The 27,975-nt window shown below is 37.9% G+C and overlaps 1 protein-coding gene across 1 annotated transcript in view; it reads left to right on the plus strand.

Annotated features, from left to right (window-relative positions):
- The window catches only part of TRHDE (thyrotropin releasing hormone degrading enzyme), a 465,860-nt gene that overhangs the window by 336,512 nt on the left and 101,373 nt on the right, over positions 1 to 27,975 (plus strand). Inside the window, exons 8-9 of the mRNA XM_055396175.2 lie at positions 21,703 to 21,768; positions 22,398 to 22,585. Of these exons, the coding sequence (XP_055252150.1) occupies positions 21,703 to 21,768; positions 22,398 to 22,585 (254 nt within the window). The remainder of the gene's footprint in view (positions 1 to 21,702; positions 21,769 to 22,397; positions 22,586 to 27,975) is intronic.

Here is a 27,975-nt window from a genome sequence, read left to right on the forward strand (position 1 = left end):
ACTCAGCAGTGGCCACAGGACTGGAAGAGGTCAGTCTTCATTCCAATCCCAAAGAAAGGCAATGCCAAAGAATGCTCAAACTACCGGACAATTGCCCTCATCTCACACGCTAGCAAAGTCATGCTCAAAATTCTCCAAGCCAGGCTTCAGCAATATGTAAACCGTGAACTCCCAGATGTTCAAGCAGGTTTTAGAAAAGGCAGAGGCACCAGAGATCAAATTGCCAACATCCGCTGGATCATGGAGAAAGCAAGAGAGTTTCAGAAAAACATCTATTTCTGCTTCATTGACTATACCAAAGCCTTTGACTGTGTGGATCACAATAAACTGTGGAACATTCTGAAAGAGATGGGAATCCCAGACCACCTGACCTGCCTCTTGAGAAACCTGTATGCAGGTCAGGAAGCAACAGTTAGAACTGGACATGGAACAACAGACTGGTTCCAAATAGGAAAAGGTGTACGTCAAGGTTGTATATTGTCACCTTGCTTATTTAACTTATATGCAGAGTACATCATGAGGAACGCTGGGCTGGAAGAAGCACAAGCTGGAGTCAAGATTGCTGGGAGAAATATCAATAACCTCAGATATGCAGATGACACTACCCTTATGGCAGAAAGTGAAGAGGAACTCAAAAGCCTCTTGATGAAAGTGAAAGAGGAGAGTGAAAAGGTTGGTTTGAAGCTCAACATTCAGAAAACAAAGATCATGGCATCTGGTCCCATCACTTCATGGGAAATAGATGGAAAAACAGTGGAAACAGTGTCAGACTTTGTTTTTTTGGGCTCCAAAATCACTGCAGATGCTGATTGCAGCCATGAAATTAAAAGACGCTTGCTCCTTGGAAGGAAAGTTATGACCAACCTTGATAGTATATTAAAAAGCAGAGACATTACTTTGCCAACCAAGGTCCGTCTAGTCAAGGCAATGGTTTTTCCCGTGGTCATGTATGGTTGTGAGAGTTGGACTGTGAAGAAGGCTGATCGCCGAAGAATCGATGCTTTTGAACTGTGGTGTTGGAGAAGACTCTTGAGAGTCCCTTATACTGCAAGGAGATCCAACCAGTCCATTCTAAAGGAGATCAATCCTGGATGTTCATTGGAGGGACTGATGCTAAAGCTGAAACTGCAATACTTTGGCCACCTCATGCGACGAGTTGACTCACTGGAAAAGACTCTGATGCTGGGAAAGGTTGGGGGCGGGAGGAGAAGGGGACGACGGAGAATGAGATGGCTGGATGGCATCACCGACTCTGTGGACATGAGTTTGAGTGTACTCCGGGAGTTGGTGATGGACAGGGAGGCCTGGCGTGCTGTGATTCATGGGGTCGCGGAGAGTCGGACACGACTGAGCGACTGAACTGAACTGAACTGAACTGAACTTTGTTTCTATTATCCATATAATCCATTCAGTCAGCTCTTTGAATGTTGGCAAACAGTTTCATATTGAATAATCACTACTTTCCTTGATCTGATCTTGATTTTTTGGTCTAATTCCCTTATTTCTTGAATGTTGTGTTATGCTTAAATGGTTCAGTTTTGCATACTTTTAAAATAAGTTGCCTCAAAACTTCTTGTAGTATATAATAGACAGAACAATGTCTTTTAGTATGTAATAGACAGAAAGCAATGGCAAGCCACTCCAGTACTCTTGCCTAGGAAATCCCATGGATGGAGGAGCCTGGTAGGCTGCAGTCCGTGGGGTCACTAAGGGTCGGACATGACTGATCGACTTCACTTTCACTTTTCACTTTCCACTTTCACACATTGGAGAAGGAAATGGCAACCCACTCCAGTGCTCTTACCTGGAGAATCCCAGGGACAGGGGAGCCTGGTGGGCTTCCGTCTATGGGGTCACACAGAGTCGGACATGACTGACGTGACTTAGCAGTAGCAGCAGCAGACAGAACACACATTCTGTCTTTTTGGATTCTAATAGATAGGGTAGGGCTTCTCAGGTGGCTCATTGGATAAAGAATCCGCCTACAGTGCAGGAGACCACCTGCAGTGTAGGAGACTGCCTGCAATGCAGGAAACCCAGGTTCCATCCCTGGGTCAGGAAGATCCTCTGAACAAGGAAGTGGCAACCTATTCCAGTATTCTTGCCTGGGAAATACTATGGAGAGGTGAGCCTGGCAGGCTACAGTATGTTAGAGTTGGACATGACTGAAGTGACTGAGCACCATTGATAAGTCAGTTTCCATTTTGTTCTGATGGTTGAATTGAAAGTGAAATAGAGCAAATGAAGTGTGAGCCTTTGTGGATTATGTTTGCCACTTTTAAATAATACATTTTTTCAAACACAGAAATATTTATATTTTTGCAAGTTCTGTATAGCTACTGTTCTTCCATAGTAGATTTTGGGACACAAGAGGCAATAGGATAAGTAGGGAGAGACATTTCTTATTCTTTTTTCAATTTTTTAACTTTGTATTGGGGTATAACTAACAAAGTTGTGATAGTTTCAGGTGGACAGTGAAGGGACTCAGTCACATGTATACATGTATCCTTTCTCCCCCAAACTCCCCTCCCATCCAGGCTTCCAAATAACATTGAGCAGAGTTCCATGTGCTCTACAATAAGTCCTTGTTGGTGATCCATTTTGAATATAGGAGTGTGTACATGTCCATCCCAAACTCCCTAACTATTCCTTCCCCTTTTGTTTTCCCCCTGACAACCATTATTCTTGTTCCTAATTAATATTGGGCTTTCTGTTAGTCACTAAGTCCTTTCTGACCTCTGACTTCATAGTTATTAAATGCAAGAGTAGGATTAAACATTAGATTTTTTTTCATCTTATTAATGCATTTTACTAGTTAGACAGTTTGGGTTTGATGCTTTAATTTGGGATAACTGTTTCAATTTAATGGGAGAATTTAACTAGCGTTCCTGAATCTTCAGTTAATCATCTGCATAGTGAGACTATATGGCTTTGACCCTGTTGGGAGAGTTAGAGGAGTAGAAGTCAGGAAAACCACTGCTAGATTTCGAAAATCAAGAAATTTTGGTATCACAGAGAAAACACCCATACATTCAGTGTAGTTCTAGTCAGGTTTTGGGAGAGCTTGGGATCAGATGTGTTTGTTCATTCCACCGTTTTAACCCAGAAGTCCCTGGACTCTTTCTTCAGTTGACTTCCGTGGCACTGTGTTCTGAGTGTCTTCTTAGTATACTTCATGCTCAGCCTCTGTTACTGTAAGAACTGCTTTATCTTTCTGAAATCCTCACATCTTTAAGTTCCCAGGTTGCTTATAGTTTAAGTCCACATAGTAAGTTCTACCCGTTTGCACAATGTTTGTACCTATGATCAATAAATTGGGATCTACTTCTTTAACCTTGTTTTTATAATTTAAGCTTCCAAAGCACAAATCCTCATTCTTCCCTAAGTACTCTAGACTTATTTTTAAAGTAAATTATTCAGAGTAGGATTCTTTTAGATACAATTGTTTCACATGACTTTGACCTTTCTTAGTTGATTTTTACTTGTTTTCATCTCCATAGTTGCATTTTTTATAGTTTTTATTTGAGTTTTTAGAAATAAAAGAATAAAGGTATAATTTTAATTTTTACATTCTCAGATAACAATGATTCAGTAGCTATTAAAAAATAATTAGTACATACTATTACTGTTTTTTTTTTTTTTTCCCAAACAAAACAATATCACTTTAATGATTTGAGCCTGGCGGTACTGTTCTTTTTGTTGTTAAGAGGCAACGCCAGGGAACTAAAATTATAAAGAAAGATCACTGTTAAACATGATATAAACTCACTTTGAAATCCATCAGAGTGAGTCACCTTCCTGCTCATCCAATGAAGGTAATTCAATATCATTTAAAATATGGTTGAATAAAGAAAGATTTCTTTTGATTAGTATTTAACTGCTCTTTTCCATAAGGTAACCTACAAAAAGATGTTTGGCTCCAATTATCAGGGTGGAAATTGCTTATGCAAATCAATGTAAGGCAATGAGGTGTGGATAAGAAGTAAATATCATTATTATTGGTTGTGCTCATAAAATTCTGATAGCCTGAAGGGAGTGACAGCACAAAGCTATAGGGCTTATCAGTAGCAGCAACATACTCAATAACCTGGGTTCCATGAGAAGCTACATGTTAACATGTGTACACAGGATTTTTATTTGAAAACTGAAAACTTATGTCTGTGAGACAGTGGTTTGCCCCCTTGCATGTAAGTTTTTGGATAAATGGAAAGTCAGAAAATAACAAAGGAACAGAGACAGTGTGTCAAAGTTAATTTCCTTTCTGAAGAGATAGTGCTGTGTTTTTAATCAGATGGTAGCTGAATCATGCTTCATCTAAAACTGAATGACCATAGGCAGGTTCTGTTCACATTTCTCCCTGCTTCACTTCAATCACTGTGCAGTTTTAGCTATGCTATAGGTAGAAAGGCTAATTAACTCTTCATGATAATTTTTGTCATCACTCAATAATGTATGATCATACTATCATTGATCATGTTTAGTCATTGGATTTGACCGTAGCATTTAACTTATTAAAGACCAACTACAAAGCTAAACTCACTGAGTATGCTATAGAGAAAAAAATATTAACTTTAAGGAAAGATTCTATAAATTTGAGTGAGAATCAAGAATACTATCTCTAATAAAAACCAAGTACTTTAAAAACATAAATAGCAAAAACTATTCATATTTCTTAATCAGAGAAAAATAACTTCTATTCATCAGTTTTAATTAATTTGCTTATATATAGCTACTGATTGAATTCTTATCATTTTGCCTCTGAAATAAATGTTGTTAGTTGACTACTGTGACTATACAGCATTAACTAAAAGCCTTCATTGTTAGTAACATATATCTCTATTTGTTTATCCCACAAGCATTTACCCAGATTAATGGGAGGTCTTAGAAATTTGTTCTTACTGGTTTCTTTTACCTGTTAGTCAAGAGCTCAAGATAAATGCATTTTGTGAAAGTGTTAGTCACTCAGTCATGTCCGACTCTTTGCGACCCCATGGACTATAGCCCACCAGGCTCCTCTGTTCATGGAATTCTCCAGGCAAGAATACTGGAGTGTGTTGCCATTCACTTCTTCAACAGATCTTCCCAACCCAGGTATTGAACCTGGGTCTCCTGCTTTGCAGGCAGATTCTTTACCATCTGAGCCACCAGAGAAGTCCTATATTCATTTAAAATAATAGATTTCATACTGTAAAATGATGTTTTTTTATAACTTTATTTAAAATACATTTGTGAAATGATTTGACATATTTGACTGATGTATGACATATATATATGTATGTGTATATATATATATATATGTTGATCTGTGTAAATATGCACATACTAGGATATGTATGCTGCTGCTGCTAAGTTGCTTCAGTCATGTCCGACTCTGTGCGATCCCATAGACAGCAGCCCACCAGGCTCTGCTGTCCTTGGGATTCTCTAGGCAAGAACACTGGAGTGGGTTGCCATTTCCTTCTCCAGTGAATGAATATGAAAAGTGAAAGTGAAGTCGCTCAGTCCTGTCTGACTCTTAGCGACCCCATGGACTGCAGCCTACCAGGCTCCTCTGTCCATGGGATTTTCCAGACAAGAGTACTGGAGTGGGTTGCCATTGCCTTTTCCGTGGGATATGTATACCTATCTACAAACCCTCTCTCCTTGTGAACATTACCATTTGGTTATATTACTAGTTCAGAGGTATAGCAAACCTGTCTTAGAGGCATTTTCTTCTAACCTAATTAGCTCTTGCATCAGCAGTTTTCTTTCCTTTCCTTTTTTATTTTTTCTCTTATATTATGTTCTATTTTCAGAATGTTCATGTAATAGCCTAGAACTATATATTTGGCAATATTGAAAGCTTTGATGCTAAAAGAACCCTTCCAGGTTGGGAAGATTTTTTTAGCTTCTATTTTCATAATTCCTAGATGATTCTAGTACATAGTTTAGTACTAGTAATATGGCATAGATGTACATAATAATTTTAGTTTGTTTTCCCCAGTTGACAAACATTTACACTGCTTTCCAATACTGGTAAAAGAAATAACACTGAAATAATTTTTAAATTATAGATTTACTCATTGTATTTTGATTTTCTTTTAATCTATATTTCTGGAAGCACATTACCAATTTTTTCTTCTAAGATATTAAGCAAATGCATAATTTAGAAAGAAAGCTTGAAAGTTCTATTTTTATAATACACTAAGCAAACAACATTGTGTCTTATTTTCAAAATAAATTGCTCACCAATTTAATAAGTAAAAAATTGGTATTTCAGTATATGTATTTTTATCACAAATGAGATTGAAAACTTTTCATATATTCTCTTGCCTTTCACTGTTATCACTTACTTTTATATGACATATTTATCCATGTGCCTGTCTGTTTAAAAGTTGAAGTTTTCATTTTTTAAACTTAAAACTATTCATAAATAATTACAGAAATAATGAACTCTAGTATATTTATACTAATTCTTTTTCCTTTCTGATATCTAAATGTCAAAATTAAGTTGTAAAAAGCCATACGTTATAAATTAGTGGCTTAACGGTGCTGTAGAGACCTATCCTAAGTCATGTGTTTGGAACCTGTCTTACAAAAGGTTCAGATGTATTAAAAATCCTGTGTTGATCTGCCTCTGCATTTCTGTCTATGGAAGAGAAGGCTCTGTGTTAGTAGGTCACACAAAGAAATGGGGGTATCCGCGTGTCATCCTGCATCTTATTTCCTTTTGCAGTCCGTCTCTTGTATTCACTTTTCCACTTCTGCTCAAAGTCTCTTTCTACGATTATGTTACAGAACATTTTTCCCCCCTTAAGAGCAGTAACTCATTTTAGTGTCAAAAAGTTTCCTTGATGCTTTGTGCTAATAAATCAAATTATGATTTCTCTTCCTGCCTCTCTTTATTTCCATGTAGTTCACCCATCAGATACGTTCAGTCACTCATTTATTCCACACACACTGCATGGCACACAATGTCAGACACCATGACATATTCAGTTCAGTCGCTCAGTCGTGTCCGACTCTTTGCAACCCCATGAATCACAGCACGCCAGGCCTCCCTGTCCTTCACCAACTCCCGGAATTCACTCAAAATCATGTTCATTGAGTCGGTGATGCCATCCAACCATCTCATTCTCTGTCGCCCCTGTGTTCTCCCGCCCCCAATCCCTCCCAGCATCAGAATCTTTTCCAGTGAGTCAACTCATCACATGAGGTGGCCAAAGGATTGGAGTTTCAGCTTTAGCATCAGTCCTTCCAATGAACACCCAGGATTGATCTCCTCTAGAATGGACTGGTTGGATCTCCTTGCAGTCCAAGGGACTCTCAAGAGTCTTCTCCAGCACCACAGTTCAAAAGCATCAATTCTTCGGCGATCAGCTTTCTTCACAGTCCAACTCTCACATCCATACATGACCACGGGAAAAACCATAGCTTTGACTAGACTTGTACCAAGTATTTAAACATTCAGGGTATGCTGCACACAACAGATCTGCCCCCTGACCTCATGAGTCATATTTTTGGACAAGATTGATGCTAAAAAGGAAAAAGGAAAACACAGATATATTTCCTAAAAGTGATAAATACTAGGCAGGAAAAAAAATAGGATGTTGTGAGAGAACATATAAGCTGCGTGGGTCAGGCGACTTTAGATTGGGTGTTTAGAAAACCCTTCTTGAGAAGAAGGCATGTGTCCTGAGTTCTGAAGGATGAGAAAGGGGGTTGGGAGAGATCATTCTGGGAAGATGGAAGGGCTTGCACAAAGAGCTGAGGGGGGAACTCAGTGTGATCAAGGAAAAGAAAGGAGCTAGTGTAGATGAGCAGAGTTTAGTCAGGACAAGAGACAGGAGAACAGGAGCTAATTATGCAATGTCAAAGTGCACTGTGCTTAAGAAGGTTGGGTTTTATTCTGAATGCAGTGGGAGGTGATTCACCAATTTTAAAACTGGGATGCAACCTGGCTCTATTTATACTTAAAATAATTATCTGGCTAATTATAGTACTATATTGGGACTGGGGCAATCAGCATACCAGTAGGGGAATCAGGTAATAAAATTAGGAAGATAGTTTAATATTTGGGTGAGAGATGACAAAGGCTTAAAGAGTCACTAGATATATAGAGAGATATAGATAGATTCAGTGTTTTTTGGAGGTAGGATAGAATGGACCTAGGGATAGATTGGCTGAAGAGTGTGGTATGAGAGGAGGAAGAGGCACCTACGATTCTGAAGTTTCTGGGTTGGAAGCCTGAAGCTTAGCCCGGAAGGGCTATACTGTTGGAGGTGCAAGGAAGAGAAGGTGCTAGTAATAGAGGCTGTATCAAGTTAAGTGTCAGTGGTTCAGTCATGTTCGACTCTTTGTGACCCCATGGACTGTAACACCCTGCTAGAATCCTCTGCCCATGGGATTTTCCAGGCGAGTATACTGGAGTGTGTGGCCATGCCTTCTCCAGGGGATCTTCCCAACCCCGGGATTGAACCCAGGTCTCCTGCACTGCAGGCAGATTCTTCACCATCTGAGTCACTAGTAGGATGAATAAAGAGGAAGGCAGAATGCCAACGGTGCGCTGTCAATCACGCCAAGAAAAAAAGCGTATTTCAAGAATAAGAAAGTGACCCAGGAGGTTAAATGCAGCTGAGAGGTGGAATAAAATAAAGACTAAAAAGTGCTCCTTTAGGCAGTTTGCATATTTAATGACTTTAGTGGACTGTGCTAAAGGGTGGAGGAGAAATGTCTAAGAAGAGACAGTGTATCCAGGATAAAATTTTTAAAATCTGCCACGGAAGGAGATCAGAAGAACAGAGGAAGTAGTTAGAGGGCTAAGGAAAGATTTTGTTTTAAAAATGGGAGGGAGGTGTCTAGTTTTCGGCTGCTAGAGGAGGAGTGAGGACAGAAGTTGATAGCCTGGAGAAGAAAGAGCTAACAGGGGCTTTGGTTCTTGAGACAGTAAAAAGGCCACTCTTCTGGAAGAGAGACCCTTCCAGGAAATTTGGAGATTTGGAAATCAGAAAATAAGGGAGTTAATTTTCTGATGAATTCTATTTGTTTATTTATGTCACACTGCGAGGCTTGTGGAACTTTAGTTCCATAACCAGGAATCAAACCCAGGCCCACAGCAGTGAAAGCACCGCATCCTAACTGCTGGACCACCAAGGATTCCCAAATTCCGTGTTTTAGTGTTCTGTGAGGCGAGGTCACTAGCTGAAAGCAAGGTCATGCTGCGTGGTAGAGAGGTCTGAAGACTGAGAACTGGGATGAGTAGGCAGTCACGGCTGCCTGGTAGTCCTGAGTGCCTATTTGAGTTTGGCGATTATGAATTTATAATAATACTCAACTGCTCAAATTGCATCATTTGTCTCCTGTGATGTTAAGCTATACTTGTGCAAGTCTGAAGAAGCAAATACTTGAGTTCATCTAGGACTGGGGTTGTTGCCAGGTCGTCTAATTGCAAAGCAGAGCTGCAAAGGAGATGAGGCTATCTGCTGGAAACTGATTCAGATACAACTATAAGAGAAGCTGAATAACCAGGGAAACAAAACCAGGAAGGATCTGATAGGTAACTATCTATCTAGGTAACAATGTTAAGAGCATTATTTATATAATATAATATATTATTTATATTAGTAAGTATGTGTAATTTTAACATTTAATAAAAGACATCCCCATGCTTCTGAGCCTATGGGAAATTTAATCTGTCCTTAGGAAATTGGCCTTATGTCACTCCCACTAATAGGAGAATGTTCTAGGGAGCTTTGTCAGTCCAGAACACATGGTGAAGAACCCTGTGTTCTCATCCACACAGACAAGCAGTCCTGGAAGTTTCAGGGAAGAACTGAGACAGTGTTATTGCTTGAGTGTTTGGTATGTATCTTGTTCAAACCTCGCCTTTCCGGTGCCCTGCAGGTTAGTGTCTTTGTCACTTTGCTGCTCACCTAGGTATGGCTGTTTTGTGCTGAGGAGCTGACTAGTGATTGCCCCGTCCTCTCATCAGTGGTCTCTCTGTGAAAAGCAGACTTTTAGAGTCCAGGGTCTCTTTCTTTCCTTAGACTTGGGTAAGGGAGGTTTCTAAGCTTTTCTCACATATAAAGAAACTTTGATCTCAATTTTTTTCTTGCAGTTTTATTTTTTAAAACTAAAAATAACATTCCTCCGAGCACTTTCCTCTTACAGGTTAGTCCATTTAATTTCCCTACCTTGGTCCTCTAGAACATTTTGACTTCTCTTGGAAACAAGGTTGAAGATGTTGACTCTGGACTATCTTTTCCCGTGAGCTTGATCTTAAAATAACTGAAGTTTCTCAGCTTCTTTGGGTGGCAGACATTTTTTCCCCTAAGTGCTTTACTGGTTTTATGTCATTATCTCTACACACTGTTCTCGAGTAAGAACTATATTACCTACTTTTTCCAGTTGAAGAAATTAAGGCTTAGAGAAATTAGATATCTTACCCAAGATCACACGGCTGTTAAAGATTGGCTTGAATACTTAGTTTTCCTGAATATGCACATCATAATCTCTTTCTCAACTGAGTTTCATTTTCTTCTCAGTGACTCGCCAGCGCTGAGTAAGAAAACTCCATGTGCGTGGCTTGCAGTCAGTGGGCATCTTGATTTACAAAAGGCAGTGTATTTTTACCAGCCAGGATATATTTTATCTATTTTGTGGGCTTGCTGTGGTCAAAACCCTTTACCTGGGCCTTCGGAAAAAGCAGTTCACAAACTTCAGTTTTACCAATAGATTCACTTTATGTCTCGGTAATGCTTCAAGCTGGCAGCAGAAGCGAGAGGTGGGGATGTTTGAGTACCCAGGATACCCCTATAGGCTTATATTCACACTACTTTGCTGACAGGTGTAAGGCCCTGTCAGGGTGCTCTGGAATGGGAGTACAAATTCAACAGCGGCAATATTGCCTCTCTGCGCCTGCCTGTTGGCGCATTGATGGTATGGTCTAAAATTGCTAAATAAGAGATATGTGAAAACAGAACTGAATGTCTATAATTTAAGACAAACAAAACATTTTTCATGGGCTAGCAGATTGTTTTGATGTAAATTTTTCTGGCATATTCACAACTTTAAGAAAGAATACTGATTTTCACAAAATTTATACTCATTAGGTGGGATAAGGGATTTTTAAAAGTGTAAAGTACCTTTTTGTTCCTACAGAAATATCTGAATACTTTTATAACTAAGCAACTTCTGAAAGTTAAGTTAAGCAAACATTTAAAAAATCAAAGTGGCCTACAAACAATGATATAACTGACTTTTCAACTAATATTGCTCTAGCTGTTCAAACAACATTCCTTCTGAAATTCCACTTGTTTTTCATTGTATCTTGTAGTCAGAACTGCTGTACCTCAAAATGTTTGATAATGGTTTCTATTTTTACTGAGTTTCCTCTTGGAAACTGTTGTAATTTAATAACAAACATTTAAAACTTATTTATACCTTTCTATCCTATTCTTATTTAATATAATTAAAATACAAACATCCTGTTATTTTCCATAATGCCTTTTTAATACTTTACTACTCACTTTTACTTAATTTCATAATGTCCAGCCAGTCTTCGTGTATTAACCAAACTATTATTTTGAGCTGCAGCCTAGCTTTCTTGTGATTCAGTTGGTCATCTGTCACTGTTTTAATCTTTTACTTCTTTTTCTCAAGGTCAGGGAATGTAGAAACATCCTCTGAAATGCATGGCCAGGCTTCAAATGTTTTTTTTTTTTTTTAATTAATTTATTTTTTTAATGAAGGATAATTGCTTTACAGAATTTTGCTGTTTTCTGTCAAACCTCAACATGATCAGTCATAGGTATACAGATTTCCCTCCCTTTTGAACCTCCCTCCCCTCTCCCTCCCCATCTCATCCCTCTAGGTTGATACAGAGCGCCTGGTTGAGTTCCTGAACCATACAGCAAATTCCCATTGGCTATCTATTTTACATATGGTAATGTGAGTTTCCATGCTATCCTTTCCATACATCTCACACCCTCTCTTCCCCTCTCCCCATGTCCATAAGTCTATTCTCTATGTCTGATTCTCCATTGCTACCCTGTAAATAAATTTTTCAGTACCATTTTTCTAGATTCCATGATATGCATTAGAATATGATGTTTATCTCTCTTTCTGACTTAACTTCACTCTGTATAATAAGTTCTCAGTTCATCCACCTCATCAGAACTGACTCAAATGTGTTCCTTTATATGGCTGAGGAATATTCCATTGTGTTTATGTACCACCACTTCTTTATCCATTCATCTGTCAATGGACATCTAGGTTGCTTCCATGTTCTAGCTGTTGTAAATAGTGCTGCAGTGAACATTGGAATACGTGTCTCTTTCAATTTTGCTTCCCTCAGTGTATATACCTAGGAGTGGGATTGCTGGGTCATATGATGGTTTTATTCTTAGTTTTTTAAGGAATCTCCATACCATCTTCCATAGTGGCTGTTTCAATTTACATTCCCACCAACAGTGCAAGAGCATCCCTTTTCTCCACATTCTCTCCAGCATTTATTGTTTGTAGACTTTTCAATGATGGCCATTCTGATTGGTGGTAGGTGACATCTCATTGTAGTTTTGATTTGCATTTCTCTAATAATGAGCGATGTTGAGCATCTTTTCATGTGTTTGTTAGCCATCTGTATGTCTTCTTTGGAGAAATGTCTGTTTAGGTCTTTTCCCCACTTTTTGAGTGGGTTATTTGTTTTTCTGGTATTGAATTGTATGAGCTGCTTGTATATTTTGGAAATTAATCCTTTGTCAGTTGTTTCATTTGCTATTATTTTCTCCCATTCTGAGGGTTGTCTTTTCACCTTGCTTATGGTTTCCTTTGCTGTGCAGAAGCTTTTCATTTTAATTAGGTCCTGCTTGTTTACTTTTGCTTTTATTTCCATTACTCTAGGAGGTAGGTCATAAAGGATCTTGCTTTGATTTATGTCATTGAGTGTTCAGAGAAAGCCTTTAACAAAACTCAGCACCCATTTATGATTAAAATGCTTCAAAAAATGGGCATAGAAGGAACCTACCTCAACATAGTAAAGGCCATATATGATAAGCCTACAGTAAACATAATTCTCAATAGTGAAAAACAATGCATTCCACCTAAGATCAGGAACAAGACAAGGGTGTCCACTTTCACCACTATTATTCAAGATAGTTCTGGAAGTCCTAGCTATAGCAATCAGAGAAGAAAAAGAAATACAAGGAATTCAGATTGGAAAAGAAGTAAAGCTCTCACTGTTGCAGATGAGTTTCGATCCCTGGGTCAGGAAGATCCCCTGAAGAAGGAAATGGCAACCCACTCCAATATTCTTATCTGGAGAATTCCATGGACAGTATAGTTCATGGGGTTGCAAAGAGTTGGACATGACTGAGTGACTAATACTTCAGGCCAGTCATTGGACTCATTGGGAAGGCTGGAGAATCAGGCTTACAAAACAGATAATAGTAACTAAGAAAGCATCACATCACAGGCAATGAGATTCGTCACCATCACAGGAAATGTGATTTCAACTCTTTCTGCTCCTTTGCATTGCTCCTGTAGGAGTCACTGCCGTGGGATCAAGCGTCCACTTGTGTTCATGCTTTAACTTCCAGGGAGAGTGGAGAGAGAGAGAATTTCATCCCTTCCATTTCTAAGGGAGAGAGCTCTCACTTCCCTGTAAAATTCCATGATGAGTTATTACCCTCATATAAAAGTGATATTTTAAATGCTGGAAAGAAAGTGTTCTAGTTTCATTCCTAACACCATACACAAAAATAAACTCAAAATATATTAAAGATCTAAATGTAAGACTAGAAACTATAAAACTCCTAGAGGAGAACATAGGCAAAACACTCTCCGACATAAATCACAGCAGGATCCACCATGACCCACCTCCAGAATATTGGAAATAAAAGCAAAAATAAACAAATGGGACCTAATTAAAATTAAAAGCTTCTGCACAGCAAAGGAAACTATAAGCAAGGTGAAAACAGCCTTCAGAATGGGAGAAAATAATAGCAAATGAAACAACTGACAAAGAATTAATCTCCAAAATATACAAGCAGCTCCTGAAGCTCAATTCCAGAAAAATAAACGACCCAATCAAAAAATGGGCCAAAGAACTAAACAGACATTTCTCCAAAGAAGACATACAGATGGCTAACAAACACATGAAAAAATGCTCAACATCCCTCATAATCAGAGAAATGCAAATCAAAACCACAATGAGATACCATTTCACACCAGTCAGAATGGCTGCTATCCAAAAGTCTACATGCAATAAATGCTGGAGAGGGTGTGGAGAGAAGGGAACCCTCTTACACTGTTGGTGGGAATGCAAACTAGTACAGCCACTATGGAGAACAGTGTGGAGATTCCTCAAAAAACTGGAAATAGAACTGCCATATGATCCAGCAATCGCACTCCTGGGCATACACACCGAGGAAACCAGAATTGAAAGAGACAACATGTACTCCAATGTTCATCGCAGCACTGTTTATAATAGCCAGGACATGGAAGCAACCTAGATGTCCATCTGCAGACGAATGGATAGGAAAGCTGTGGTACATTTACACAATGGAGTATTACTCAGCAATTAAAAATAATACATTTGAATTAGTTCCAATGAGGTGGATGAAACTGGAGCTTATTGTACAGAGTGAAGTAAGCCAGAAAGAAAAACACCAATACAGTATACTAACACATATATCTGGAATTTAGAAAGATGGTAGTGAAAACCCTGTATACGAGACAGCAAAAGAGACACAGGTGTATAGAACAGTCTTTTGGACTCTGTGGGAGAGGACGAGGGTGGGATGGTTTGGGAGAATGACATTGAAACATGTATATTATCATATGTGAAACAAATCACCAGTCCAGGTTCCATGCATGATACAGGATCCTTGGGGCTGGTGCATGGGGATGACCCAGAGGGAGGATAAGGGGAGGAGGGAGGTGGGAGGGGAGTTCAGGAAGGGGAACTCATGTACACCCAGGGTGGATTCATGTCAATGTATGGCAAAACCAACCAATATAATAATAAAAAAAAATTCTGAAGAGTAGAAGGCAAAACATAAATAAATAAATAAATGCTGGAAAGACAAAAGAATGACAAATGCCCACTACAAATATTTTGAGCTACAGTTATTCTTAATAGAAAGGAGCAGTATTTCAAACCCTTGCTTTAAACTTCCTGACACATAGTCAGAAAAACCAATGCCCAATTTACCTGGCATTTCCCAGATGGTTCTTACAAGTAGATGGGATCCTGCCTCTATTGTCATGAAGGCCCACACTTGCATCCCTTGTCTCACTGGAGAAAACACTTTTGGTGGCCTACCCATAAGCTAGTCTCCTTTTCTTTCTTATCAACCAGATTTTGATTTTGTTTGGGCTCTCATCCTTGTCTATATAACCATTTACTTCACAGGACAGGGTCCTGACCTGTGCAATTTCCCCCAAATGTTTCACTAATTTATTTTGGCTACAACACATAATACAATTCTGTTAAATGGGAAACATAGGGAGTTTGATATAGGACTTGAGGGAGAGTTTTCCTGATTTTTTAAAAAAATATTTATTTGTTTGTGTTTATTTATTTATTTGGGTGCATTGGGTCTTGGTTGTGACATGTGGGATCTAGTTTCCTGACCAGGAGTTGAACCTCCAGCACCCTGCAGTCAGAGCTTGGAATCTTAGCCACTGGGCCACCAGGGAAGTCTGGAGACTTCTCCTAATTTTTAAAAAGAGATCCCTAGGAAGAAAGTCCTTATTTTCCTCTGTGCAGTGTTCCATCTGAATATGATGGCTAGGATTGCTTTAGCCATGTAGCCCCATAACTGAAGATGAAGCCAAAACTTAGGTAAGTGTGGAGCCAAAAGAATTCCATTGGAAAAGAGCTGCAACACTATCTTATCTTCTTATAGTAGGAAAAAATAAATCTTGTTATTAAAAAAAAAAAGTCATCCAGGCTGGAGTTTTTGTTACTTGCAGCTGCTGCTGCTAAGTCACTTCAGTCGTGTCCGACTCTGTGTGACCCCATAGACGGCAGCCCACCAGGCTCCCCCGTCCCTGGGATTCTCTAGGCAAGAACAGTGGAGTGGGTTGCCATTTCCTTCAATGTGTGAAAGTGAAAAGTGAAAGTGAAGCTAAACACCTTTAAATTTTGTCAAACTTTCCCTCCATGTCATAAGGAATAAGCCATATATATGTTTGATCCTCTGTTTCAACATGCTAAAGGGCCTATTAATAGTAAGTATTCCATAATTCAGTTCAGTTCAGTTCAGTTCAGTTCAGTCGCTCAGTCGTGTCCGACTCTCCGCGACCCCATGAATCACAGCACGCCAGGCCTCCCTGTCCATCACCAACTCCCGGAGTACACTTAAACCCATGTCCACAGAGTCGGTGATGCCATCCAGCCATCTCATTCTCTGTCGTCCCCTTCTCCTCCTGCCCCCAACCTTTCCCAGCATCAGAGTCTTTTCCAGTGAGTCAACTCGTCTCATGAGGTGGCCAAAGTATCCATAATTATTTCCATGTAAATCTTAAAAGATAATAATGCTTTACTTCTTCAGTGCACTTTTTACTTTTCCCCTTGTCTTTATTAGTCCCACTGGCTTTTATACATAAAATGTTATGAACTGTGTTACTTGTTAGCAAAGAAAGTAAAACAAAAAATGGTCTCATACCCAATATAGTGTACACTCTTGATGACATCACAGCCAACTGTATATATCAATGCAAGTTATATATCTGATGAATAAGCACTGAAATAATAAAGCCCTCTATAAGTGTTTAAAGATGGTGTTTGGGGGGAATATTTTAGGTACAAGAAATCTCTCTCTCTGCATTGTCGGCTGTCAGCAGAAAGGCATATTGCATAAGGAAAGTCAGAAATCTTGCAAATATATTGAGCATCTACTGATACCAGGCTGGACACATAGGTGCTTGCTGAATAGTGGTAAACGGTAATCATGGGATCCTCACTCCCATGGAGTTAACAGATTTCGTGGGCAGCTAGCCTAATTAACAAACAGTTATGACACAGTCTCAATAACCTCAGATATGCAGATGACACCCCCCTTATGGCAGAACGTGAAGAAAAACTAAAGAGCCTCTTGATGAAAGTGAAGGAGGAGAGTGAAAAAGTTGGCCTAAAGCTCAACATTCAGGAAACTAAGATCATGGCATCCGGTCTCATCACTTCATGGCAAATAGATGGGAAAACAGTGGAAACAGTGGCAGACTTTTTTTGGGGGGGGCTCTAAAATTGCTGCAGATGGTGACTGCAGCCATGAAATTAAAAGACCCTTACTCCTTGGAAGGAAAGTTATGACCAACCTAGATAGCATATTAAAAAGGAGAGACATTACTTTGCCAACAAAGGTCCATCTAGTCAAGGCTATGGTTTTTCTGGTGGTCATGTATGGATGTGAGAGTTGGACTATAAAGAAAGCTGAGCACTGAAGAATCGATGCTTTTGAACTGTGGTGTTGGAGAAGACTCTTGAGAGTCCCTTGGACTGCAAGGAGATCCAACCAGTCCATCCTAAAGGAGCTCAGCCCTGGGTGTTCATTGGAAGGACTGATGTTGAAGCTGAAACTCCAATATTTTGGCCACTTGCTGCGAAGAGCTGACTCATTTGAAAAGACCCTGATGCTGGGAAAGATTGAGGGCAGGAGGGGAAGGGGACGACAGAGGATGAGATGGCTGGATGGCATCACTGAATCAATGGACAAGGGTTTGGGTGGACTCCGGGAGTTGGTGATGGACAGGGAGGCCTGGAATGCTGTGGTTCATGGGGTCTCACAGAGTCAGGCACGACTGAGCGACTGAACTGAACTGTGACACGGTGTGATAATTGCTGCTATATGTCGTAATGTGAGAATAAAAGAGGTACTTACTTAAGTCAGAATTAAGAAGAGAGTGGGAATGCACAAGAAAGGATTCCGGAGGAAACAAAAGTAAGTTTGAGTCCTGGAGGTTGAATTGAATTCAAATGGGCAAAAAAGAAAAGAGTGTGTAGAGAACTGCATTTGTAGGGAACTAGACAAGGAAGAAAATAGTAGGCACCTGCTTCAAGAAAGCTGAAAATGACTAAGTTGAGGCAGGGAGGCAACAAAGTAATGGGGGGCATTGGAGCAGTACAGAGAGACCAGACCATGAGCGATACCTTTAAGTTACATTGACGTGTGTTTGAATGATATTCTGAATACAGCAGGGATTCATGTATATATTTGATGAAAAGTATTTATGCATGGCTGAGTAACACTGATTAGATTTTAGAGGGACAAAGCAGAAATAGTGGCAGTAGTTGGTATATCTGGACAAAATAGTGTAGAATGGTTGTCAAACAGGTGAAAGAAGGGGGAGTATTGGGAGAATGTTTCATCATTATCTGAATGTTTTGGAAAGGGGAAGAGAGGCATCTTGTTTGACTTCTGGTTGCAGTGGATAGAAGGGTTATTCCTGGGGAAGTGCTCCCACAAGGAGCTGATACAGGGGAGGATGCTGAGTTCAGCTTTGAACATATCTGTTAGTCTCCTGTGTGTCAGCTCACAGATCTTGGATTTGGGTCAGCAGTTGTGTGGACAGGTGTAGGATTTGGACATGGGCTGGAGTCTCTGGTTCTGGTGTGTGGATTTACTGAGTGATGATAATGACACCTGGGTCATAAATGTTGCCATGGGATTTAATGAGAAAATATAAAGCAACTTACACAGCTCAAAGGGAGACAGATATTATTGTTCTCATGTACTATGTTCTTTCCTACTGTTAATGATGCTTTTGTTTTTGTTACTGTTTTCCAACCTGTAGCCAGAAATGATTAAAAAGATTATAGCAGCTACTGTCTATTGAATAGACATTACTCTACTAGGCATTCTTCACTTTTAAAGGTGGTATCGATATTAAATCATTTAATTCTCAGAAAACCTCTATGTAGCAGTTACTTTTATTGTTCTTACTTTTATGGGTGTGAAGATAGTCACAAAGAAGTTGAGTGACTTGCCAAAGATCATTTAACTGGGGAGCACTGGAGGATAGGTTTGAACAGAGACAGTCAGACTTGCACTCCTGCACTTTATGTTTCAGACTATACTGTGCTTCACATGCTCTGAACTTTCAATCAGCTTATATTGTTAGTTACATTACTTTAGAATATGATGGCCATCTTTGTTTTATTCTTTTCAACAGCTCTACTGTTTCTGAAATACTTTGTGTAGAGAACCCAGAATTCTCTTTACAAAGTTAATATTAAATCATTTATCTGCTTTGTATTATAATGCCAATACAATTGATTTACTTTCATACACATAAATGTAAATAAAAGTTTTCATTTCTGGTTCACAACTCCATATTCATTGACTTGTAGTTTTAAAAGGGGCTTAAAGTCTTCTTATTCAAACTCATATCAAATGTCTCATTCGTCTTGTCAAGTGGCTATTGTACCAAGCCTTGCCCGCCTTCAGTCACAGGAACCTCCCTCTGCAGGTTATCTCAGCACTGGCAGCTGTCCTCAGTAAGCCTGTATCCACCACTGCTGCCCCAGCCCCTGGGAGGCCGCCTGGCACATGCAGAGTGCGCCTTACATTTTGTGGAATGAACAAAGAAATAAATGATTGATCGTCAAAAAAGCACACGGTTCTTTAGGTTTTTCTGTAATTCTACAAAGACAAAGCAAAGTTTCCATTCAAAATATGACTATATTTGTCCAAGAGGAAGTCTAAAATAACTGAGGAAACCATTTGGATTTTATTGTGGAGAACAGAGATGACATACATAGGACTCTGGAGACACCCAAAAATCTGAATGGGTCTGCTGGCAGTCCAAGAAGGCATGAAATCTGCCCTGAATATTGAGGCAGGCAAGTTGGAACGCCTTCCTGAGCTTGGATAATTGCCATTTCAGCTTGCTTGAAATGTACATTTGAGCTTTAGTCTAAACTGAGGAGTGAACCAAGAGCTCAAGTTGATGATAAGCATTGGGCCCAGGACAACTCATCTCATGAACCATTGGATTTTTATGGTCTGCTTGTGAAGAGAAACCTGTAGTTATCTATTGGACCTTTCACGGTCTGTGTAGTATTCCTTTGTTCTCTCTTTTGGATTATTCTAGCAGCACTATCCATAAGGAGAACCCAATAATAAATAGTTCTACTTTTAATGCTTTTTCATTGGTGTTAGTCGCTCAGTCGTGTCCCACTCTTTGCAACCCCATGAACTGTGCCGTGTCCATGTCTAACTGGCTTCTCTGTCTATGAGATTTTCCAGGCAAGAATCCTGGAATGGATTGCCATTCCCTTCTCCAGAGGATCTTCCCAACCCAGAGACTGAACCCCGGTCTCCTGAATTGCAGGCATTTTCTTTACTGTTTGAGCTACAGGGAAAATACAATTTAAATTTATGTTTCATAATTCCTGTTTTTCCCCAGTTTATTCATTTAAATGCTGAACAAATATAAAAAATAATTCTGAAAACTAAATCTGAAATAACTGATTTAAATCCTGGTCCCTGGGATCTAAATGGAAATGCTTCATATGGCAGGTTCAAAGACAACATTAGGATTCAGATTGGTCATTCACTTGCACTTTTTCAGTAAAGCTATCCCTGACACTTGGTGGTGACAATGCGTTTGTGATTGGTGAGTGTTGGGCAGGGCATCTCTAGGAGTCTGATTAATCAGGGCTTGCCATTTGCTGTGCTGCAACTTGCCAAGAAAGCTGAATCCGTCACAGGTGCTAGAATTTGTGTTTCAGAAAAGTTTCTTCCCCAACGTTAATTATCCCCAAAGTATTCCACTCTACATAAAGTACTGAAAGGAATCAGCATTTTTTTTTTCAGTTTTAGTACAATGATGTAAATTAGAATTTTGCCTACTACCTACGTGTTCTAGAGATCATGAAATTTCAGATGAATGAGGGGATACTGTTTTATAACATAAAACAGTGTTTTATATTGATCTTTCCACTTTGGATTCAGAAAAACATAATATCTAGAAATCATAAATAACACATTCACAGTGACATAAACCGTGCTTCTTAGGAAAGAACAGACATGAAACAGATAGAAGTGTGTACAGTTGACTACTAGTGACGGAAATTGGAAAATGTGAAGCCCTAAGCTTTAAAATAGTGTATAAACTCAGGATTGATTTTTAAAATTAACTATTAATGTGTTTCAAGCTCATGAAAATAAGCATGTATAGTTTTGTACAAGGCAGGCTGTCCTTTGCAGAGAGGCTAGGTAACTGGAGAGGTCATGGAGACAGTCATCACCTTTTTGGCAAAACAGTCCCTCTTCGCATTTGTACATATAAGTCAGGTTTTTTTTTTTTTCTTTTCCCATAAGACAAAATATGTTTTCAACACTTCAGCATGAAATCCTGATGAGAAAGTTTCCCCTAAATATTTCACTGCGTTAGTAGTTTCTTCAAAATTGCCTGAGTTTAACTTGCTAAATTTGAGGAAGATCTTTCACCCTGGAAATCCATAAGAAGTGATAACAGATATGAAAATAAGTTTTAAGAGATTAGTACTGTTTGATGATTTAATTAAAAATATGCTGTAGTTCAGTCTCTTTGGGATATTTTAAAATGAGATTCTTTTTTTTTTTTGGCATGTCTTTATCGTTGTGTTAATATAGTTCCAACAAATAGAAATAATTAATCTAACTGAGAAACAAATGTGTTTACTGGAAATTGCTTAGCCTTTGAATTTTAATTACAATTTTATATTCTTTGTAGGATTACTTAACTATTCATAAGTATGGCAATGCGGCCAGAAAAGATCTCTGGAATACACTATCAGAGGTAAAGTATAGGAAGCTTGAAAACCAAAACCTCTTCTTGAATATTTGAATTGAGTTTATAAAACATTCATAACTTTTATTGACACTGACAGTTTGTTTTCACTTTTTATATTTCCCTTTCTTTGATATGCTTTCTTGTTTTTTATTTGATGTATTATAAGGATGATGAGGTTTAAAAATTAATTCAGCTACACATTGTTAAGATACCTTGCTTAGTTTCAAATATGATAATACTTTTGAAATATAATTTTAATATGGTGTCAGATATTCATGTTTGAGGAAATATTGATGGTAAAGAATTTTTTCTGTATGAGTGAATAAAAGCATTTAATACTAGACACACTGGATATGTTAATGATGCTTCAAGTACTTGCTTTAACAATAAATATATTTTATCCTCCATTAGGTTAAAAATGTTAATGTTGATAAAGCTTTCATTTCTATTACATACACATGAAGCTTAAGCTAAGACAAGAAGATTAATTTTATTAACACATTATATTAGTTTCACTGATTTTAAGTGTTTTCATCCTGAAACAAGTCATAAAGGCAGACATGAAAATGGTTTAATGTTAATTATGTTTATAATTCGTGTATATAAAATTAATTTATACAATTTTAATTATAAAGGCTTTACAAAGGAATGGAAAATACGTAAATATACAAGAAGTAATGGATCAGTGGACTCTCCAGATGGGTTATCCTGTTATCACCATCTTGGGAAACACAACAGCTGAAAATAGAATAATAATTACCCAGCAGCATTTTATTTATGATATCAGTGCTAAAACTAAAGCACAGGAACCTCAGAATAGCAGGTACAATTCTCTGTTTACATGGAAAAGATCCTTTTTGTTTGCACTTTAACATTTTAAAAAGAATTGATAACAGAATTATGAAATGTACGTGAAATATAGTTTTCATTTCTTTACTTGCATATGATGTTTTCATTTTGAGCCCTTTTTTACTTCCATTTCCAGATATTTTAACTATCAGTGTGACAGCATACCAAAGTTGTTTCATTTAAGAGGACAGGATTTAAATTATTATGGTCATTTAAAACAACGTTGTTCAGTCAGTAAGTCGTGTCCGACTCTGTGAGCCTGTGGACTGCAGCACCCCAGGCTTCCCTGACCTTCACTGTCTCCCAGAGTCGGCTCAAACTCAGGTCCATTGAGTAGCTAATGCTATCTAACCATCTCAGCCTCTGTTACCCCACTTCTCCTTTTGCCTTCAGTCTTTCCCAGGATGAGGGAAAAATAAAATAAAATAATGTGTGATTTTTTACTTTTCCCTATAAATGTTTATCAATTAAATTTAAGAAAGTTAAAATACTTTGAAGTGAATTGAATAGTATTGAGAAAACTGAGATTTATAAAACAGGCAATAGAAATTAACAATCCAGAAAGACCTGTTAAAACCAACAGAAATGTAAAACCAAGATAAATAGTGTTTGAACCAAAGGAACTCAAATTAGATCCATTTAGTCTAGGTATCAGAGTCACATAGTATCAAAACCACTAAATGCAACATACATAGAATTTGATTTGTTGTTATTTTAAATTTCATTTGAAATTATTTCATTACTGAAAATTCAGTGTTTCTTTTCTATTTCATGTTTTCCCGTTGTTTTGCATTTTATTAAAGCTGAGCCAAGGAAAGATAGTATAACTTCAATCATTGCATTTTATTTTTTCTAAAGTATCTTAATAAGAAGTCGAGAATCGGGGACAGGGAGGGATAGAGGTTAAATTAATAAGTTAAATGAGGTGTGGACTGTAGACTGGTCATGCTGTCTCCCATTTGGAATATTAAGAATTCTGATTTGATCATGCACCAGTGTCTAGGTTATGTAAAGTGTGCATTAACTTTCTTTGTTATATCTAAAAGGAACAGACATCATCCTAAGTAGGGTAGCTCCAAGACAGAGTCCACGTAGAAGTGACTGAGAAGTCATGGATGTTTTCTGCTGACTAAATTGGGAAGCCACTTGAGAAAGTATTGTAAGTTTCCTGGTCAATAGATACACTGTCCTTCAATAAACTGCCCTTACAATTCAACTGTTTGGACCTGTGGAATACAAGGTACTATCCTGCCGTATTGTTAGGGTCTGATCCTGTCAACACTTCTTTACCCAGGCTGAATCACTCACAGCTCCCAGACAGTGCTTCCAGTCAACCACTGTCTGGCCCCAGGTGAATCCTGCTTAGGCATCACCCTAGGCCTGCCAGGAAGCACATAAAAAGACTTGACTGTGGCAAAGTCAGAGAGATTCAGGCCATGCCTTTGAAAATGATCAAGCTGACACAAGCATCACTGATGCAGAAAAACATAAAGGACATGCAGACGACAGAACGAATTTTGAACAAAAATATTCTGTCAACCAATAACATGTTCCAGATGTGTCAGCCATGAATCTGATTCTCTAAAGTAAGACTTTCTCCCAGGATGTATAGGCATATATAGCGTCTACAGAACTTTGCTTTAGCTGAAGTTATAAAATCACATGGATGTTTTGAATGCTGAGAACTTGTCATAGAAAATATTGAGTGAGATAATGCATGGCATCCCATCAGCCTCAACATTTATTTTTTATCTATTTTGAAATAATAGAGTTTGCAGTTGAAATTTTAGTATTCACTTTTATGTAACTGATCATTTAATTCACTATAATGTTGTGGTGAATTCTCTCTGCTCTTTGTAAACTTCTTAGATCTTTATTGTATAGTGCAAATAGTTAGTGCAGTAAAACATAGAGCTCATTTATGCCAGAAACCCCTTTGAGGATATTTTCTAGGACAGCATAATCAATTCTTTGTCTTCAATTTTGTAGAGGACACTAGAATACTATAACATGCCTAGAACATTTTAAATGTATGCAGTCATTAAAAGGCAGAGACATTACTTTGCCAGCAAATGTCAATATAGTCAAAGATATGGTTTTCCCAGTAGTGATGTGTGGATGTGAGAGCTGGACCACAGAGAAGGCTGAGTGCTGAAAGATTGATGCTTTTGAACTGTGGTGTTGGAAAAGACTCTTGAGAGTTCCTTGGACTGCAAGGAGATCAAATCAGTCCATCCTAAAGGAAATCAACCCTGAATACTCATTGGAACGACTGACGCTGAAGCTGAAGCTTCAGTACTTTGGCAACTGATGTGAAGAGCTGACTCATTAGAAAAGCCCTGATGCTGGGGAAGACTGAAGGCAAGAGAAGAAGGGGACGACAGAGGATGAGATGATTGGATGGCATCACCAATTCAGTGGATATGAGTTTGAGCAATCTCCAGGAGATGGTGATGGACAGGGAAGCCTGGTGTGCTGTAGTCCAGGGGCTGCAAAGAGCTGGACATGACTGAGCGACTGAACAACAACAGTCATTTTATTTTTCATATAAGGTAGCTATGTTACAGCAGAGAAAGGAAAGATTTTTATATAATAATTACATAAAGTTAGTTGATATGTGAAAGTAACATATTTGCTAGCATTTTTATATTTGGAAAGTTGTAACTTTGTGTAGCTCTTTTTTTAATAAAGTTAATATGAAGATTCAGTAATGTCTCTCATATGTATGAAGCTTCTTGGAGTCCTGTGCTATAGAGAATTACATTTATCTCCTTTTGTTTTGGGTCTAATGACAGCAGCCTCTGAACCATTTTTCTTGGCATCTGCTTGAATGCTTTACTAATACTGGTACAATTAAAAAAAAAAAGATTTTTTGCTCAAGCTAAAATAAGCAACTATTCTTTTCTACCTTAACATAATCATTAGAATAACATTGCTTTATTATAAAAATGTGACCTACCTGAAGAGAGTTATTCTCAGGGACTGTTAAAGAAAAAAATTATCTGGAGAGTCTGTTGAAATGTATCATTTTGGTTTCTTTTCTTCTTAAAATGATATGACAAAACATTCAAGTTAAATTTAAGGGGCAGGTGTACAAGCTACTGTCACACATTCTTTTTTCTAGTTTCCTTTAAAGTATAATTCACTGCAGTCTTGGATTTTTTTCTTTTCTTTTTTGCAGCACACCACACAGATCTTTTCGCCCACGATATAGAGGGTCCCTAGCCTTTTAAGTTGTAATCACAAAGGAACATAATTGTCATTCTTTGATCTTAAAGTGAAATTGGTAGAAAGTTCAAATATGTGTTGCTTGGAAAGTTACAGAAAGTAACGTGTAGGGTTGCCATTTCCTTCTCCAGGGGATCTTCCAGACCCAGGGATCCAACTGAGGTCTCCTGCCTTGCAGGCAGACACTTTAACATCTGAGCCACCAGGGAAGCCCCATAATATTTACAGTATGGCAAAATGTGCTTAGTGATTTGTAATTTTTATTTTGTCTTTGTGACAATGTATAGATTTTGCTTTTGTGTCTATCAATATACATGTACATACATGCATATATATACACAGTCACACACAGACACATAGGCATATAGAATATAGGCCAAAAATATTCTTAAGAAAAATATAGAGGCTATTTTAAAAGTTTTACAAAAACGCCCTGATGGTTGTGTCCTGATACCTTTCTTTTTTTTTTTTTGCATCTGAATATTGCTGTACAGTGCAGTGTTGTCATTTAGGGAGTTTTCTTGTGTGTGGAATTGTCTGTAAACAACATGCAGGTATTGATGTTAATCTCTTTTTCTGCACTTTCGAGACTTTTGTGAAAACTCAAATATCAAAACCTCAATTTTTATTGTTATATATAATTTCATTATTTAGAAGAATGAAGTTTAAATAAGTGTAAAATTGGAAGTATAATTATATTAGGAGCAAATAATATTCATAAATATTTTATGATCATACTACAAAAAGATACATTTATCCTTGAAAACTTTTAAACATATCTTTTGCCCTTTAACTGATACTTATTTGATGTAAAAATTTAGTTGCCCCAACTCAATACAGAAGACATATACTAAAAAAATCAATTTCATAAAGTTAATCTCTATTATAGACTGATATGGTTCCTTTTATTTTACTTCAGTTCAATCCCATTCAATCCATTTCAACAATTTATGGAATCCCTTTCACTTCCAGGCTTTTGAAAGATCTTAGTAACACAAAAGTGAGTTCATAGCTTAATTGAGAAGCAGATGCCGAGTTAGGTATTGTTGTCTCTTAATTAATGATTTCAATTAATCAAAATGATTCCAAACTTTTAGAGAACAGCTATATCTAATGATCTACATCATTAGTTTTAGAGAACAGCTGTATCTGTCTACATCTAAGTTTCTATCTCAGTTCTCTGTATATCTTCCTCACAGTAAATCCATTTAAAAATATTTCTGGCATATTCTTAGTATCACATTACGAGTTTTCAGATATTTGTTAAAGAGTGTATATGGGTTGTGTTTACCAACGTGTATTCTAAATGCAGTACTATTTTGCTGCTATAGGTTGTTTATTTCCTGACCTGTCTGGAGTCCATTAGAGTATAGCATCATGTCTTCCCTTAGTGGGGACTCAAAAATGTTTATCTGAATAAGTATAGCTTATACTTAAAATTTAGAATCTTAAACATATTAACTTTTGTTGGAGATAATAGTCGGTATAAAACTAGGAATTTCTCCCAGTCTCCTGTTTGGAGTTTTATGCTATTACTATATCCTGTTTATTGTGACTATGAAACATGAAATGATAAACGAATAATCACATTCAGCATGACAGATTTGGAGATGTCCCCCCCATTAAAGGGCATATTCATTCTATTTTTAGGTGTATAGCTCTGACATGTTCCCTGAAAAATTCTCCATTAACTCCCATGGTTACTGAGATCATACAGCATATCTTCTTATAGTTTTCAAGTCAGAAATAGTTTTCACATATTGCATACTGTTGTCTACCCCTCTTGCTGATGATACAGTGATTGGTCAACATAATCTGGCTGCATTATAGGGGGGCAAACTGTAGTCCCCGGATTTTGTTATGACTATCCAGCTTATCTCTGGCTGCTCATTTGAGGTTAAATTGGTACTACTTCATGTACAAGTTTAGGCCTCAATTTTTGTCCTATCAAAAGTCATAGCCTACAAAGTGCTTCTCTTTAACAGCTGAGACTCATGACTGATCCCTGCACGTTGGTGGATATTTTCACACATCAATTTGGAAAATCCACTTCAGAAAACAGAGCATTAAGTGTGTCTCATAGTATTCTTTTATTCATCTGGATTTCAGGGATATCTAATTAATTTTTATTTTTGT

This window comes from Moschus berezovskii, chromosome 6 (genome assembly GCF_049115385.1).
Source record: "Moschus berezovskii isolate FMDL1 chromosome 6, NW_MosBer_1.0, whole genome shotgun sequence".
Lineage (NCBI taxonomy): Eukaryota > Metazoa > Chordata > Mammalia > Artiodactyla > Moschidae > Moschus > Moschus berezovskii.